Source organism: Lineus longissimus, chromosome 7, assembly GCF_910592395.1.
Source record: "Lineus longissimus chromosome 7, tnLinLong1.2, whole genome shotgun sequence".
Classification (NCBI taxonomy): domain Eukaryota; kingdom Metazoa; phylum Nemertea; class Pilidiophora; order Heteronemertea; family Lineidae; genus Lineus; species Lineus longissimus.
Genome location: NC_088314.1, coordinates 1,336,993 through 1,354,848, shown reverse-complemented (window position 1 = coordinate 1,354,848; position 17,856 = coordinate 1,336,993). Strand labels below are relative to the sequence as shown.

The 17,856-nt window shown below is 41.3% G+C and overlaps 1 protein-coding gene and 1 long non-coding RNA gene across 2 annotated transcripts in view; one reads left to right on the top strand and one right to left on the bottom strand.

The window, feature by feature from the left end:
• The window catches only part of LOC135491068 (uncharacterized), a 72,769-nt gene extending 66,775 nt beyond the window's left edge, over positions 1 to 5,994 (top strand). The window contains exons 3-4 of the long non-coding RNA XR_010447773.1: positions 2,997 to 3,272; positions 3,533 to 5,994. This is a non-coding gene — a long non-coding RNA (uncharacterized LOC135491068). The remainder of the gene's footprint in view (positions 1 to 2,996; positions 3,273 to 3,532) is intronic.
• A 1,152-nt stretch (positions 5,995 to 7,146) lies between these two features.
• LOC135490860 (uncharacterized) lies at positions 7,147 to 16,671 on the bottom strand. Its single transcript, XM_064776419.1, has 18 exons — positions 16,596 to 16,671; positions 16,034 to 16,090; positions 15,635 to 15,674; positions 15,084 to 15,302; positions 14,598 to 14,767; positions 14,176 to 14,283; positions 13,667 to 13,793; positions 13,051 to 13,205; positions 12,442 to 12,522; positions 11,790 to 11,992; positions 11,221 to 11,364; positions 10,809 to 10,937; positions 10,413 to 10,486; positions 9,894 to 10,022; positions 9,130 to 9,252; positions 8,288 to 8,371; positions 7,917 to 8,045; positions 7,147 to 7,597 (listed from the first exon to the last, which is right to left on the bottom strand). The coding sequence occupies exons 2-18, from the start codon at positions 16,088 to 16,090 to the stop codon at positions 7,269 to 7,271; spliced, it is 2,301 nt and encodes a 766-aa protein (XP_064632489.1). The 5' UTR covers positions 16,596 to 16,671; the 3' UTR covers positions 7,147 to 7,268.
• Positions 16,672 to 17,856: the final 1,185 nt, after the last annotated feature.

Genomic DNA, 17,856 nt, shown 5'->3' with positions numbered 1-17,856 from the left:
TTTTCGATCTTACTGGAAGTAGACTCTTTTTATCAGTCACTTGATATATTGGTCTGGTCTAATCGAATTTGTTTATCTCTAGTCCTCAAATTGTGAGTTTACAATGCGTCAGCAAATATAGTCACAGATTGGACAGTTCATTGTTGTTGGTGGTCTCAGGTTTTCGTGATTGCTTCTAAATGATTGTGTCATCGTTGCGATGCTTGCCCAGCTGCGGACTATGTCCACCTCATTGTCACAGAAGGGATGGGTCAATGTTGTTGGCAGGTCAAGAGTTTCGTGATTATGTCGACTTGGTGATGATGACACAGCTATGTCAACTTTTTCTTCAACTATGAAGACAGCTTGCAGCCAAGGGTTGCCCTCCTTTCCATTCAGCCTATCATTTGTACAGGCGAACTGTTGTTGACTTTAATAAGCGAATAATGCTGAAACTAGTCACTATCAGAATCACAGATGTACAAGGAACAGAGCTGCCTCAATCGATACGTCATCTGGACGAAGGCAGAAAAAAATAACTACCCGAACATTTGGCTTCCTGTTACGATTGATATGATGTTTCTCCTATACACAAGTCTGCTTGCAAAATTTGTATGTTGCAAATTTAGGTGAGCAACACGTTTTTGCTGGTGTTGTTGTTGGTGTATCCTTAAGTTTGGCTGTTCTGCCTTTTTATGTTTTCCATTGAGGCGTTTCTTTGATGAAGTCGGCGGCATCATTATGATATTGAATTGCCCAACTTTCCAATCCCCTGTCTTTCTTTCTTTATTACATTTATCTTCTAATTCATCTATTCGTTGCCCAAGAAAGAAAGCGTTCGCGTGTAACTTTACAGTATTTATGGAAAACATTTTTAACCTTTTAACAAATTATAGGACTGCTGGCACTCGTTTGATAAAATAATCTGAAGAAAGTTTCTAATTCTCTTTGTTTCCAAATGGGTCCACGGCCTGATCACAAAGGATGCTCTCGGGTGGAAAAATGCAGAAAAGTTGGAAGGATGACAATGGTTATTATATTACATCAATATCATTGTATTAATATTGTATTCCTCAAGGCTATCAAAGTTCTTAAAGATGATTTGAGTCTCCTGTTACATACTCCTTTGACAACTTCGATTAATCATTCATTCAGAAATTATTTCCAGTGTACAAGCGAAAGCAAGATATTCTCGACACGAATAAAAAAAATGATGACATGGAACAGTGTTGATTTAAATCACATTCCTTTCTCTGTTGACAGCCTTGAAGTTATAAAATTGATCACATTATCGTTTTTAATAACCCGATGCAACCTCGCCGGGGCTCAAAGAAGCAATTATGTGTCTCCAGTTGTTTAAACGTGTCAATTTCAAGCCGGGTTTGTTGTATAACGAACGATGATCATGTTGAATCTGTTATCGACAGAAACTGGCTTCCTTGTGAAAGTCTACCGTCTGTTTTGAATTGCAGGATATCTTTCTGGGTGGCAGACTTTATTTTCGCAACATTCGAACGCCTATTTCGTCTGAGGTACCCTTTGTGACAACACAATGGGTGATATGAATAAAGACTAGCAAATGCTTTTATCTAAAACTCCATGTACATTTACACTAGGCCTTTCTGTACAAAATTGAAGTAAAAGCATTTGCTAGTCTTTATTCATATCACCCATTAACAAAGTTCCGGTAATCATATTTATTCCTCCAAGGAGGCCTATGAGGCAGATATCTTGGCAGGAATAAGGTGTCCATGCCCTCCATAACTTGGCCGTAATCCGCACCCGAAGCAGCCAAAACAAGGATCGCAACCTCCAATAAAGTCCCACTGATATTCTCGATACTGCAGGCTCCACCGAGGGGACCTGGGCGTCTTACCATACGTAAACTATGGTAACGTAAACAATGCCTTTTCTTACAGCCATCTTGTTGGTGCTGGCAATCACCTGAAAAATATTATGCCTGTCAAACTTTGAGCAGCGTCGATCAGGGGAACGGTGGTGTGTCTCCAGTATTAAAACAGAGATGAATAGTCTGACAATGGTGTCGTTATTGTTCCCTGTTTGCAACAATACTGTTGTTATTATTGGAAACCAGTGGGTAAAAGAAACAAAAGGTGCCACATGACTAAGGTTGATCCCTGGTTGACAAGAAAGGGCTATTGTATTTCTTGTGTGAACTGGGAATACCACATGCATCGTGCTCCTACGCAAATGTAGACTCGAGAGGCACTAAATTCTTGTTCTCATTTTTTCTGTGCCATCTTGCTTCTTCTACAGGCCACAAGAAACTGAATATCAAATGATATGACATATAGCTTGAATTTTTCTCCTGCGCAGCCTTCTTTAAAAGGCCTTTCGTACTTCTGCTCGCTGATGTCACTTCTGCACTACTTTTGTTATTGAAAAGTCTGGGAACTTCCTGAGACCGACACTAATAGGATTAAAAATGAAACCCATTAGTCTTCTTGGGTCGACTACAGCCTCTCGAACTTGGTATTTTCTTCCATTGTGTAAATCAACCGCGGCAGTTACCACTCCACTTAATTTGCCTCCTCACTACACAGCGGACAATATCTGGCCTTGTTTTTTCGATCCCGTGATACGTGGGTGGTACTTGTTAGTTTTCAGATGCATGGGGAACCAGTGCAGCCGACCTAAATGTTATCCTGGAAAAAGTATCCTTCGCAGTATGTATATGCCATTGGATGGTGATGGATTAAAGAGTGGTTCTTCTAGTAGCAGGCAACACCCGCTGTGCGCAAGTTGGTCACACTTCTCTTTTGTTCAGTCCATTGATATATAACTTTTTCTTTTTCCTTTAATCTAGGGATAACCGTTATCTTCTGTACCAATCATTCATCCTAGGGCCACAGATGACATAGTGCAAGCTGGGGCGAAGATAAACCTCCATATATTGATCCACATCATGCAACAGGTTTAAAAGTGCAAGCCAAACAAAGACCATACTCCAGCTACTTCCCAATTCACTATTGCTAAAGTGCTTGTTTCCACTTCAGATATTGACTGGCGGCCGAAAATGTTGGAAGCTTTGGATTGATTGCTGAAAGGCTGGCCTACCCCACTTCTGTACATTTTAGGAAGACTCAACTAATCGGCCGCAGAGCGACATCCGAACTCATCGCTTTACATTGAAGCTGCGGCATTGCACAACTGGACATCAAACACCACACCTTGGCAGCACACTAGGTTGTTTTGCTTTGTTCTTAGGAGAACATTACCATTACTCCTGGTATTTGAAGATAGTGACCAGTATTTCAGGTAATGAAACAAATGTGAGTCTCTTTTTATTCCTTTTTTTATTTTGTTCATAATATAACCTTCACAATGGGAGAACATCAACTAACGAAAAGTAAAACATGTATGTACGTTAATGCGGCTTTACATAGGATTCACTTGTACTGAGTTATGGCGACTACGGTATGAACTCGGACGAGCCTCTTTGTGAGCTTGTTCTGACAATTCAACAATTGCCCTTGCTTCTGCTGACAGTTGGTAACTATCTTGCGTAATACTTTCCCTTGTTTCATTTCAGCTCTGAATTTGATAGCAACTACCTGACAGACGTTCGAAGCTGCTTTGTGCGTGATTCTTTAGGATATGTGATGTGAGATTCGGTCACAAAATGGCAACTGTGACAAACTCAACCACTAACATGACATATTTAGACGATGTTGACCCACTTGGTGTAATTATAGAAAATATGTCCGCACTGACTACACCAGTTGTGCCCTTAATGATGCGGCCACCAAAGGGTCGACCTCGGGGTCCGCCACGTGGCCCTCCCCCGGAATTCTTTAGATTGATTGGAATATACGATATTGTGAACACGTATGTTACACTGCCCATTATTATCTTAGGCTTGGTGATGAATATTGTATTAATATATGCAATGAAGACATCACGCTTAAAGAATATGGCTTACACTGTGATCGTATGCTCATTGGCTGGAAGCGACTGTGGATATTTACTTGTGAAATTCATCGACTGGCTCGCATTTGTTTTTAAGTTAAACGTGACGGCTCACCCTGGAATGTGTCAGTTGTACACTTTCATTTCGTTTTGTTTCTCATTCCTGCCGCTTTGGTATATGTTGGGACTCTTGGCAGAGCGCTGTAGAGCTCTTACAATTATTTATATGAGAAAACCGCCCAGTGTCAAATTCAGGGTCCGACTCTACATCTTCTTGATCACATCTCTATGCGTTTTGATATATTCGATATGCCTCTGGGCTTACGGCGTGGGGGAGTATAAGCGTGGACCTTTCGTGATCAAGTACTGCATGCCGAGATCCCGCTATGTGACTATATGGAAACCTTTCGTGAAAACCGACCTTGTATTTTCATTAGTATTCCCAATCGTAGGAATCCTCCTAGTTTTTCCGTTTGATTTAATGTACTTCTTCGTGAACCACACGAGGACTCGAACAATCCGTGATGCGAGAGACAGAAACCACAGCGTGGCCCTGGCCTATAGAGATGAAAAGTGGTTCACCATATCTGTGTTAGTCGCCGTCGCTGTCCACATTATCCTTATAATCCCCGGCGCAAAAACTCGATTCTTGGAGTTCAACCCGCCTCGGATCCCCGACCAAGTAGAAGGAATACGGGGTAGGCTTATGGAGATTATCTGCCACACTGCTCACACCGTGAAGCCTTTCGTATTCTTCGCCATTAATCCCGGTCTTCGCAAAAAGGTTTCTCGCTGGTTTCAACCGTTAAAAAAACTTCTGTTCAGGGGGAGATTCGTGCATAATCCCCAGAGAATTCCAACAAACTTGTGCTGAACGATTAATGATGTGATGGTGTTGCTTGTCATTGGCTGCAAGAGGATTCGAAACGAATTTTCTGCCGGCAAGTGTGATTCTTATGGTTGAGACCTCGCATTAAACATTTGGTTCGAAGGGGCCATTATGAACGCTAATGTCAGAAATGTTGTGCCAGCAAATTGTATTTGCTTTGAGGCCATCTCTGTGCAATTTTAAGCCAGTGTGTATGCCTTTTTGTGTAATTCATCAGACAAAGCTTCGAGTAACCAAAGAAACACCTTTTGTGGATCTTCCTAAAATTTTTTTGCAAGTTTTGCCGAGAAAGATTGTTTTCTCTTTTTTAACCGAACCCTTCATTGAGATTCATAAAGTGCATGTTGCTTTTGATGACTGCCGCTGACTTCTGTGACACACTCAAACACGTTCTTATCACTTGGGCATCATCACGTCATTTGTGTGATCTGGTGTTGGTTAATGGCAAATAACTGTTGCAGTAGCTCTTCATTCCTATTTGTTCGTGATACCTGAGAGAGGCAAGAAAATGTGTTCTTAAGAACCGACATGAAGCACCGAATAAGGTGTTGATATTCTAGCCTTTTGATCTCACTTGTGTGTCTGTCCAGTGTGTGTGCTTGTTACGCTGGAACGCTTAACCCAGCGCAATTGGAATGCATAGTTGAAATTATACGTTACTCTCAAGATGAGCAAAACGGTACGTTCCCCTTTTGGCAGGACTCGACACTACCTGTATAGGTAACGAGATTGTCCGTGTGAAAGGTTGTTGTGTGTGTGATACAAATCGACGCCATCGCTTTAGGCATGTAAGGTATTTAGCGTCCGTAAGATTAGCTTTACTATCCATTGGGCAGATAAAGGTATATGCGAATACAGGCTGAAAAGGCCTAATAGTGTGAATGGTGAATGTGCTTCAAGTGATGGTGTGACTGCAACTGTGAATAAGCTTTACGTTCTATAGTATTTTTCTAAAGTTGGACTAGATGTATTTATTAGAAAGATTTCAGTGAACAGAGCTTGCAATATCTTGGACTACATAGACAGTTTAAAAATATGTTCTGAACTTGTGGAGCCTATTTCGCCACGCCCGGAAAAAAAACCTCTGCCAAGTGCTTTACAGTTTATGCCAGCAAATTATGGAACTCGCTGGACACTAACACCCGCAACAGCTCCACCGTCAGCGAGTTCAAAAGAAGATTAAAAACCAAACTATTTGAACAGTGTTTTTGTTAAGCGCAGCTGAGCAATTTTTCTAATTGGATTTTGCGCTATATAAATGCTATTTGTATGTATGTATGTATGGTCGCAAGGAACTAATAATACGTCATGCGATTATGTTTATTTCTCCCCAGGGCAATGATGAATACATCGAAAGGCATTGACCTGGGTAGATTTATAGCAGTGACTTGGAGTAAATGAAGCTGAAGAGGTTTCCTGGGTCTAACTTTTTTGCGTAGTCTATTTTGCTACTTTAAAACTTCAAAATTGGAGGCATGTTATGATTTATCATCTAGTTATTGTACATTAATGACTATATCAATGACTAAATTGATGATGAAAATAAAGCCGAAAGGTAATCGTTTTGAAAAACTTGCTAATCTGTCTTTATGAGCGGATTGCGATGAATCTGAGAGGTCTTTGTGCGAGATTGATACGGCAATTCTGGCTTGAAATGGAAGATATATGTTCTGCCATCTTCAAAGATTCAATTTTGTTCTTACGACAGTATCGTGGCAAAACGGAACTATTCACACCTTTAACTTCTCCGACATCGACCAACACAATTAGACTACTTCCTGACCATTAGAAATTCATTTGCGTGACTGTTGTGTGTTAGTCTGTTACCATACTTCTAACATTATCTGGCTATTGGCAACTTCTTTCATTCGTAGACACGCGATCTACTGGAACTTCACTTCCATCTCTGAGTCAAATAACACCTTCCTGGTTTAACGGTGATAAAAGACCCAGCCGCACGAAAAGTCTTATCTTATAATGTACGATATTTGATCGTGGAGTGAAGAATAGTGCATTGGGTGCTATAATAGAATCTCATAGTATCGACATGCTACAGTAGCGGAAGCCATGACGTGTGTAGACTTCAATAGACTCGTACTCCTTCCTTTCCTTAGAGTGCAAGGAAAGTGTTTATAGCAAGAATTCTTTAAATACTCTATAAATACGAGTATTAAATAGAATTAGTGAGGTCATCTTTACCCGTCTGAGAAATTACATTCTCCGTTTCAAACTACTATAAATCGCCTGCCAGTCGAAAAATCTTAGCGGCCAGTTTATTTCCGCCACAACGTGGGAAAGCTACGAAACTTGATTAAGCAAACTGTGAACTGTAAGAACAACGAACGACGTTTAACAGATAAGAATAATATATTCTGAAACGGTCAAGATGCTAAAACCAGCCATTATAAAACACGGTCGTCCAAATCTTTTGAACTACATGTAGTTAAGAAAACGATTAAAAGAAATTGGCCTAATCTTCGTCCGGCACTTTGGCCTTGCCACACTCCCCGCAAGTCTTGGGACAAAGCTGAATGCTGGACCGGCTGGCGCACTTGCCCTTGGACTTGACCTTATCGCAGTAATCAGCATTATCACCGCATTTAGGGGCAGCTCCTGTCTTTCCAGGCTTGGGCTTGTACTTCCAGGTCTTTCGATTGCAGTAACCACAGGTTAAGGCGCAGGTGTTAATTGAAATTTCCTTGTAATCTCCTCTACAGTGACCGAGCTTCTTGGTAGTGTGACAGTTACCTCGCTCATCTTCGCACTTGTACGGGCTCTTGAAGTTCGGTAGTTTCGTGGCTACGATAAAGAGGAATCACCATGTTAGAAACAACATTTTGAAAGCGCTATGCGACTTTTCGTATACTTTGCTAGCTATGTCAGCAGAAGTGATGTTGAACTACTTATTCGCCAATCCAGCTAGGTCCAACTGACTAGTTTTCACTGAGTATCAGCCAAGTCGGACAATAGACAAGTGATAGATGCACAGTTAATACGTTAAAAGCACTGAACATGCGATCGTATAATTCGGAACATGTGGTGTCCACGCATGTTGCTTCAGTAACCAGCCACTGTATCAAAACATACAGGATGCGGCATATATATCATGTTTACTTACTCTGATAGGCAAATATCTCGCAGACCGTAAGCGCTCCTTTACCCTTGATCTGGACACTGACGTACTTCCCGCTCATGATCTTACCACAGTGGATCGACAACATGCTGCCTTCATTTCGTAGTCTCGGTGCTGAATATAACAATACGAGAAAATGACAGGACTAAGTAACGAAGTCATCACAAGGATTTTGCAGTTCGGCTGTAACCAGTCGGTAATGATTTTTTTGTACTGAGCAATGTTGAAAATCATGATTACGAAGCTCCGATGACCCAATCTTGTCAGACTCTGTGATACGCGGAAGAGCCATTCACGCTGAGAGAATGCCGTAAGATGTCGTCTACTTCTTTCTAACTTAAAATGTCGGTACCTACATGATTTTCGAGCATAACACAGTGGGTTCTTGTTGTGGTCCGCGTTGTTACCGATTCTCACTTCAATGTTCTTCAGACGGTCATCTAAAAGTTCAAATTATTATAACAATTTCAATATTAGCAAGTATAGATTAGAATAGATTCTTTAATCCGTACTTGATCTATCAGCAATATCATCCAGGGGTTTTTTCATTGCAAAACTCATTTATTGGGATAATCTTAAATCTTCCTCCTTTTCCATTTACGTCGGTCTCCCATTCTTGTTGCTCTTTTGGTACGCGTACTTTCCCGCGGCATAAAGTAGTCAACATGATTGTGTATTGCATGATAATCATACAGCCGGGTCAGAGCCAGTTCATCGTTGGCATATTCATTACAAAATATTATCCCGTGGGAAATCCTCACAGCAATAGCTTTAAATTTCCAAAGCCAAACTAAAGTGGGCTTCTAATTATTTCGCAAAGTCCTATCGTCAGCTTAAATTGAAAACTAAAAGACAGATTCTTCATTTTAGAAATGAGAAGGCATGATTAAGATGACTAGAATGCACGACAGTATTGTGTACAGACGTAACAGATAACATTATGCACAGATTATAGCAGGACAACTTTTATGTGACAGGACTAATCTGAAATATGATTTGATAGAATTAAGACATCTGACAGGCATGGAAGAGATAGCGATATGTCACTTATTTGCCATTTTGCAAGTATTAGCAGTATCTCGAATTGTACACTCAAGAAGTGCTGATGAAACGACTGTAAGATTTTCAGCTCTATTTACATGTAGGGGAAATTGCCGTTACGTTGTTAGACGCTCTCTGTTTTGGCTGATCGACTTACATCTTTCTGGTCGATTCAGGATGTGGATAGTGTCGATGGGTTTGTCTTGGAAAGCTGCCAACACCTGGACGCGAATCCAAGGATCCTTCTGCTTTTTCGTCTTAGTGCATGATGCAAGCCTCGCTGAAACAGTTCAGATATCTGGTCATAGGGGGCGAAAGGAACACTGACGATGATATGAGCAATGGCATTGATGTGTCAATCAGATGGCACTTGCCATTTACCGGACAAGTCCGCTTTAGACATGTTGAACTATCGATGCCAGAACTATCATCGACCACATAGAATAGGTCGCTACCTGGTGATATTCTACGGAGCTAACCGTCTACAGAGAGGACACGTTCTCGTCGGTTTTTACGATCATCGAAGAGATGGTTTACACATCTTGGAGAGATTCTTTCTTTTTGCGTCCAATCTTTTAGGTCCAGTTGCAATTCGTCCAGGCCAGATTACCAAATCGGTCAATTTAGGGAGGGAACCTCTCCCCTCTCTCATTACACACTTCAATTTGTTTGGCTGTAACTCGATGGTGGTGCATGTTGTTTGTTGTTGGTAACATTAGAAGAAGGCACGTATGACCGTCATCCACAATGAAGACGATCGGAATACAAACGGAATTACGTCAGTATCATTCAAAAGGGACCATTTGCTCACCATAATTGATGCTCAACCATTTTGTGGGTTTCTTATATGGCAGAAGGAAGTCTCTGCTCGAGCTAGCAGCTTTCATATGTTAACATGAACAGGAGCGACAAGCTACTCACGGTTGGCTTTAGTCTCAGTTTGCATCATAGAAGCATAGCTTCCATCTACTGCCTTCCAAGCTCCCCACATGGCCTCGTCGCCGTTGGATGTGCTGCTCTGCTTCGCTTTGTATCGCCACAAAACATTAGCTGCAGTCAGAAGGAAAGTGGGTTAGGATAGGTATGATTCTCATTACCCTCTTGAGATTATTGTGGCTGCCGTCACCGAATCAGTCAATCTGACAAGGCTATATCCATCCATCGAAGGTACTCTCCTTGGAGGATAAAAGTATCCTGCACCAGCATAAACGCAAATAAATTTAAAAAGATAATAATTAACTTTTTTGTTGTGTAGACATTTCCAATGATTTCTTTGGCCCTGGACAGGTCGTCTTGATTATTACTACAATTGAGCAATCGTGGCAGTTCACAACGGGAAAGTGGTCTTCGTCGTAGTGATGTACATCTACATCAAGCCATGATTGCCGAGAACAACATTTCGTCACTTGTTGATGATGTTCACTTATTTTCACAACTTACATCTGAACTTTGGTCGTCTGTTCTTCTTTGAGAGCCTAGCGTATTTTCGGGTGATACATTTCGAGATCCTGGTGCTGAAGAATAAAATGAATTCACCTGGGTTACGTCGTTCTTGCATTATTGAACCGCAAATACAACCTTTCCATCATCGATGACACTGCTGTGTATTTGAACGACAGGCAGTGCTCAAGTGTATCCAATTGATTGACTGGTCATTCTTAGTCGACTCAGCATGTGGGCATCAGTTCACCAAGTTGATTCACTTATCGCATCTTGAAGCACCTATCTGCATCATTGTATGACATCAATCTTGTATCATTCACAACCAATCATCACTTGTTATAACGTAACCAAAACAAGTTCACTACTTACTATTGTATACGTCTCTCTACTTACTATAAATATTGTTCAAATGCCTGGTTGTCACATCTGGACCAGTCATGTGCAAACTGGGCGCTCCTCATCAGACCGCTGTAGCAAAACTTGGAGGCCTCGGCTGGTGGGTACACGTCAGGCATTCCTAGTCTGAAAAGTACAAATTGCTGTCATAAGCTTTCGTATCCATGGATGTAGGTCGTCAGCCTTTGTGATTATTTCATTTGTTTTCAAAGTTACCAAAATCAGCAACGTTATATTACTGATTTTGTTTTTCTTGATTTCTATCGGCGCGATATGCGATCGAAACATTTGTACTGGAATTCGATATACTGCCTTCTGAGAATGACAACTTGTTCAACTCACAAATCGGCAGTTTTTCATCAAGCTAGCCTGGTGAAGATTACAGGAGGACAATTATTGTTCAACTCACAAATGGGCAGTTTCGTGGACGATAGCTCTGGTCAACATAGCCAGGTCGAGGTTTTGTGACTTGACAGCGGCACACTGGTACCCGACGCGACAGGCTCCACTACCTAAAGCAAGGCCTCCAAGACCATCTGTCATAAAGTCGGATCTGAGAAAAAAAAGAAATTTTCTGATCAGAGAGGTCCATGCATATTTGACGTCCTTGGTTTTGTGGCATTACTTTTAACTCCTCTTCGTTCCCATCTTTTATTATCACACGGTATAGCGCGTATTCTGTCATATTCCTTTTCCTCCTCACTTGGATCTACTAAGTATGCTAAAAGATCAACTTCTTGGTCCGAACTGCTTACATTAACAAGTAACTGGAACCTGTCTTAGGTATGAAACTCGATTTGCGTCCGATGGTAGATATTCTTGCACATTTTGACATCAGCTACCTATTACCGAAAGAAGTTGGCAGTGGGTTTGGTTTTTTATACTCATTGCACGTCATGTGTTGCTTCCGTATAAGCTGGAAAAGTCTATCCCAGTTACAAGGCAAGAATATAGGAAAATTACTTCTCAAACACTTACTCTGTTAAGATGAATAGAGAATCCCAATATTTGCTGTCTTTATGAACCTTTTTAAAGTAGTTACAGTTGTTCATAAGGCCATAGGACTGTTTCCTCCTGCTTTCGTCCGGGCTTTTCACCATTGGATCGGTCATCAAGATGACCTTACCAATTGTCAGCCACACTTGGAAACCTAGTGTCGGATTAAGGAACCAGATTTGCGCCTAAAATGAAATATACACCTCGATGTGGAAAAACGTATTGTTTTGAATCCTATTTTCCTCATCATTAACTTTACAGTGCCTGAGTTTGGCTATTTAATGCTAATGGAGATAGTTTCCTTTGATCACTTCTAATTTTCCGCTCAAGACGTCTTTTCAAAGACTCGGCGAGCCTCAGGTGTGTGACATAAGGCTGTTCTGAGTGGAACCCAGTCATTGGTCTATGGACATTGTAATTTGCAATACCAGAAGGGATGATCCTTACTCGTTCTTGCCATTTGGTTCATGGACCACCAGGGGCTCGGTTAAATTGCATGCACAGATGCTTTTACGGGCCAACGCCCTTCGTGTGTCCCTTTTTTGTTCGATGTCTGCTAGTTCACATGAAGGCAATATTGGAACACTTGCTCAAATGTGAGCTTTATTGTATATGCCAGCTTTCGGATACTTACAAAGTTATAGAGCTCAGCAATGTGGAGGAACATTTGGTCATCATCCGACGGACAAACGGATTTGAAGAAATCACTAAAACTCTGAAAAATATGAGAAAGCAAAACATTTTTAGATAAACTTTACAATGCGTAATTATAATAACATACGCACATGTACGTGAAGCTTTAGAAGTTATTTCCCAAATACTTCTGAAGCCACAATTTTGGAGTACAGATAGGTATTCCTGAATTACCTCTGGCATACCAGAATTCATCAGGATGTGTCGTCCTCGACTAACAACGTTCCTGTTCACGATAGACGTATTTTTTTGTTTTGCCAGATGCGGTTCACTCTATAGATCGGCTTCATGAACAGGCAGTACTAGATCAATCAGCCTGGTAAAACCATGCGCCTCCCTGCGAGATCTCGTGACATTTGGATGGTCGATCCCTCCGGTTATCAACGTAAACGTGGCTACAATCCAATTCTGCATCAGGAATTAGCGGAGGCGCGCAATTACTTGGGACGTCGCTGGATCAATGACGAATAAAAGAACAGAACCGGATGCAGTTTAACAAAAAAATACGCCTTGTTGTTCGTATACAGTCTGTAAACGCTGTTTTACGTACCGTATCAACAATGCATGAGTGATCAAGGTAAAGGACCTGGCCTGGTGGGATGGGCTGTTGTTTATTCATGTCTAATTGGACGTTTTCTCTCTTGGCGATATTCACTGGATGTTCTTCGGAATCGGCGTACGGGGCGCCCTTTGCCTTTGAGAGACCTAAGGGGAAAGTCACATGATAATGTATTCATTAGCTGTGCTATTTCACCAAACATCAGGCATGTCTTGTTTCACCATACATGTCTTATTTCATCCGGTAAGTCTTGTCAGAATCTTAAGAATCGGAGTTCGCCATCTGTTCCTGTCTTTAGACAGTAGGAAAACGAGATTTATCAAAATTGGCTCTCTTCTATCATGACGTTTCTCGTTACTGGGACAGTAGGGACAGTGCACCGCTTATCACCCCCATCAGAAGATTAAATAACATTACAGATGCTTTAAAGTAGCCAGCCTCGATATTTTGCGTATCTTACTGAAGCACATACTTATCAGTATTTGTTCAATTTATTGCAATATGCCAAATATGCTACTGATGTAGCCATGTAGTCTACCATGCAACAGACTGTGACTCAATTGCCCCTTTCATTACTTCTGCTTCTGCGATCTAAGGAGTTTCTTACTTTGCATTATCATGTCCCTCATTTTCTCTAGCTCGCCAGGGTCTTTGATAGATCGTTTCTTCTCCGAGTACGACCTGAACGGGTTGATTTCGTAGTCCTGGATCGGGGTCTGGATATAGACTCGAGTCTGAAAGTAAAAGGATTGAATGTTGTTTTGAGTTTGGATACAGGACGTTTTAAGTGGGATCATCGAATTATGTTGCAAACTAGATGTGTACTGATTGAAGGTGAACGAAGAGAAGAGTCATCGGTAGTTACAGTGTTCCATTGTCGCAGTACGGTATGGTGAATGATGAAATAATGTACTCACTTGCGAAATGAGGGCTTGTAAAATGACACCTTAGGCTAAAGGTTGCTGAGGCAATGCACTGGTGGCTTGGGTTACAATTTACACAGACATGCTACGCCAGGACCACAATCTTGGCCTATAAGGCGGGTCCGCGATCGAATCGCCCTCGGTACACTCTCAAAAGCTACGTCTGGTCATGCAGTATATCATTGGTCCTTACCTTGCTTGGGTCACATGTTGAAACTGCAGCTAAACCTCCCTCGTGCTCGCCACCATTCGCCGTACCGATATATAAGCAGTTTTTCTTTACTTTCCCCTTTCCTACCACCTAAAACGATATCAAATGAAATGCATTGGACTGTTGGTAGAGCCAAGTGACAATATCTAACAATTCACTCGTCTTCAAAACCAAATCTACCACACGAATCGAGCCTTTTTATTGGTTCATTTCTAATGAGCACACCTGAGATAGAGCACTCGGCACAAAAAAAGTGAAAGCAGAGAAACGAGAACCCTCTGAAGCCGATTTGTACCCGAACCATGAGAGGCATTAGAAATCACTGCATCTTCCAATACGTTCTAGTTGAAGTCTCTTTGAAAGTGGTACATATCGGAAGAAACAGTATACTAGGAACTCTCTACCTTGCCATGTTTGTTCCTCTTCTGGAAGGCAGTCATCTTGCCGAAGAGCATAGTGTTAGGTTGCACGTCCAAGAACCACTCCGCCTTCTCGAAGCCCACGAAGAAGTACTGTTTGTGGTGACCATCCCCTGGTGTCAGGTCTTCAAGTTCAATATTCATAACTTTGTTCACTGGAAAGTACAAAATGTCATGTTATTTTTACATTCATTCGCTTGATGGACATACTCAGAGTGATTTGATGTGGTGTCCTTTAGCATCGATAAGGGTCACTAGAACATGTGCACCAGGTCTAACACAACTTCACTAAAACACCCTATTACAATATTGTTGGATGTATATTTATACCATGACTTCATTTGAGAACTGAATTCGTGCAAGGTGTACATTTTAGCAAAGTAAGTGACATCATAGAGTTTTCCTTTCAGCCCTACTTTGCCGGGGTCCCGAAAGATAAAATAAAGTTCTCTAGCATCATAGTAGACTTACTGCAAGGTCCCTTGAGGTATTGGTTGACCTTCTTGGCCCTCTTCCACCTGGGTATCTTCCTGCCGACGTGGATAGCGCACTGCTTCTTTGATTGACTCCACTGTACAGCGACACAGTTCTCGATTCCCATACACTTGGTCTTACATTTGTCAAGGTTCTTGATACCTTTTTCAATGGTGGCTTTTTTCACAATTTTGTTCTTGTATACTCTCCAGCAAGCTAAAAAAGGGAAAATACTAGAAATATACCCAGAAAGAAATACAATCTAATCATCTGTACATTTCTGTGGAATGCTGCATTTGATTCCTCCAAAATGTGCTGAGTGTTCCGCGGAAGACTGAACAGATGTGTACTTAAACGCCTCCACTCCAATGCGGAGGTTCAGTTTTACTATATGTATTCTCTTCCACAAAATAGGCAAAGGTGACGTCATGATAAAACGCCATTCTGGGAGACATCACGTTTCCTTTATTCACATGTGCTTCAATCGAGCCACACCCAAATAAGTTGCTGATAAGTAACCTGCAGTGCCAACGAAATAAGTTACTTACTTTCATCAAAAACCCTTCTCAACCTGCCACTCTCTGCGCTCTATAGGAGAACAAAAGGGTTCACATGAGATGGTTTATAGAATATAAGTGATGAATCCACGAGAGATATTCATATCTGTTCCCGATTCATTTTCATGACGAAATGGCAGAAATGTGTCGTGCGCATTGAGGTAGTGAACCTCAGTTGAGTTTTTCATTAGAAAAGATCATTTCACATATTGATAAATGGAAAACCTTCCTGATACACATCTAAGATACCTGAAAGAAATACACCTTGTTGACTTCTCAATTTGATATGTTTCGAATAGAAAACAGATACTTAGGATGGAACTTTCAACTTTAAAAATGTGATAAAGGTAAAACAAAACAGGATACAAGATAGAGTGATTTCTGACTAACCGTGATGACGCAGAGAGCACTGAGCGCCACGAACAGGGCGAGAATTCGAACCCACATCTGCAAAATGGAAAGTTTGTATTTGAATGCATTTTGCATCTCCGATGTTTCTATATACTCTAGTGACTGACGATTTGTGTGTGGAAAGCTCGCCATTGACCTACTTTCGTGAGCAACAGTCATTCAAGAGCAAGAGAGTGTTCGTCGCGTCAATTACATTGTTGAACAGGGTTTGTAATGTAACTTGATATGGCATCATTGATCGGTTGATGACCAGTGAATTATCATGAAAAAGGTCTGTGATGATAAAAAAATTCTTTGAATTGGGTACTGCGACCATTTAAACATAACAAAAGCTTTTGGAGACGAAAGAGGACGAAGTCACGACCAGAATACAGGGATGAATTTTCCTTTTTAGGTCGAAGATGGCAGGTGCTAAATTCATCCAATTTGTAAAGAAGGAAGTCTTTTGGGTTGTCCCATTATGAAATAATGAGACGCGAGACGCTTTGACTGCAGCAATTCAAAAGGATATATAAGAAATGAACGGCTAATGCAGTCTTACCTTATTGTAGAGATATGTTATCCAGTTGGTAGAGCATATACCCTGCCACTGTTAGCAGGTGAACGCCGCAGACACTCCCATGTCTACTTTATATCAGCAGCCATGACGTCCCAATCACGTGATCCCGACAAGCACCATCTTGGTGGGGCCATCGCAAGGATGTACGTCGTGTTGCACTAACCACCCTCTTTCCATGTCTAACTCGAGGAGCGGTTACTTTGTCTGACTATTTAGCTGGTCCCAGTTAGAACCCACTGAGGACAAGCCTCACGATATTGCCATAGACGATCCAATAATACTAAATGAGAAAGTGGTACTTAGTGTTAAATTATTGCAAAGTCATTACACCTTCCCTCCTCTCATTTCTTTTTTTTGTTGGGTAAATAACTGCCGTATGTACAGTTAATAATACTATTGTACTGTGACAGCTGGGTAGTCGGTGCGGAAACAGACCAGTAATTGCCTCGGCTGGATGGGTTAGCACGATGAGTGATGGCAGCCCTATTAGAAAAAAAGCTGCCTTGACGTTTTAGTTAGAAAGACATCAACAACGAAAGCTTTAGTATCAGCTTTTAGGTTCAAGGTGAATTAGGTTTTCTTTTAGCAAGGGAAAAAAACAGGGCGTCGCGAACAAAGGCTGCTTAGAATAGCTTAAATTAGATATGTCACACCTGTAGATCATTTGACACATTTCATGAAAGCATCCAATGGTTTCAGAGTGTATTTACGTTACTTAGACGTCCGGCTTGAACTGTTGCGTAGCGTGCTTCCGTGGTATTCCGTGAATTTCATCCATGATCATAGCCTCCCCAACCAAGTCGACTAGATGTATGCAGACCACATCCACAGATGTACTATCATACTTGATTGATATGTCCATAGACAATTAATTTTCTAATCAAAAGGCGTCATCTCCCACAAATAATCATCGTTCAAGTGATCCAATTCGTCTGACTGAGACCAAATATGTCATTGTCGTTGTTTCCCCGAGATTGACTTGGCATTCTGGTTTGTATACATCCTCCTGGCATTCTGAAATACTGGTCCGATGAATTGGACATACATGTCTCATTCGGACCCTGTTATTTAGGCCATGTTAACATTCGTAGGCATGCCGAATCCGAAAATTGAGAGGAAGGCAAAATGTCTGAAAATGCTTTTGTAATACATGTACTAAAGATGGTCATTGTGTCAATTTAGTTGTTCTTCTGCAACATTATTGTGGCATTGATCCCAATAAATACAAAAAACGTACGCTATG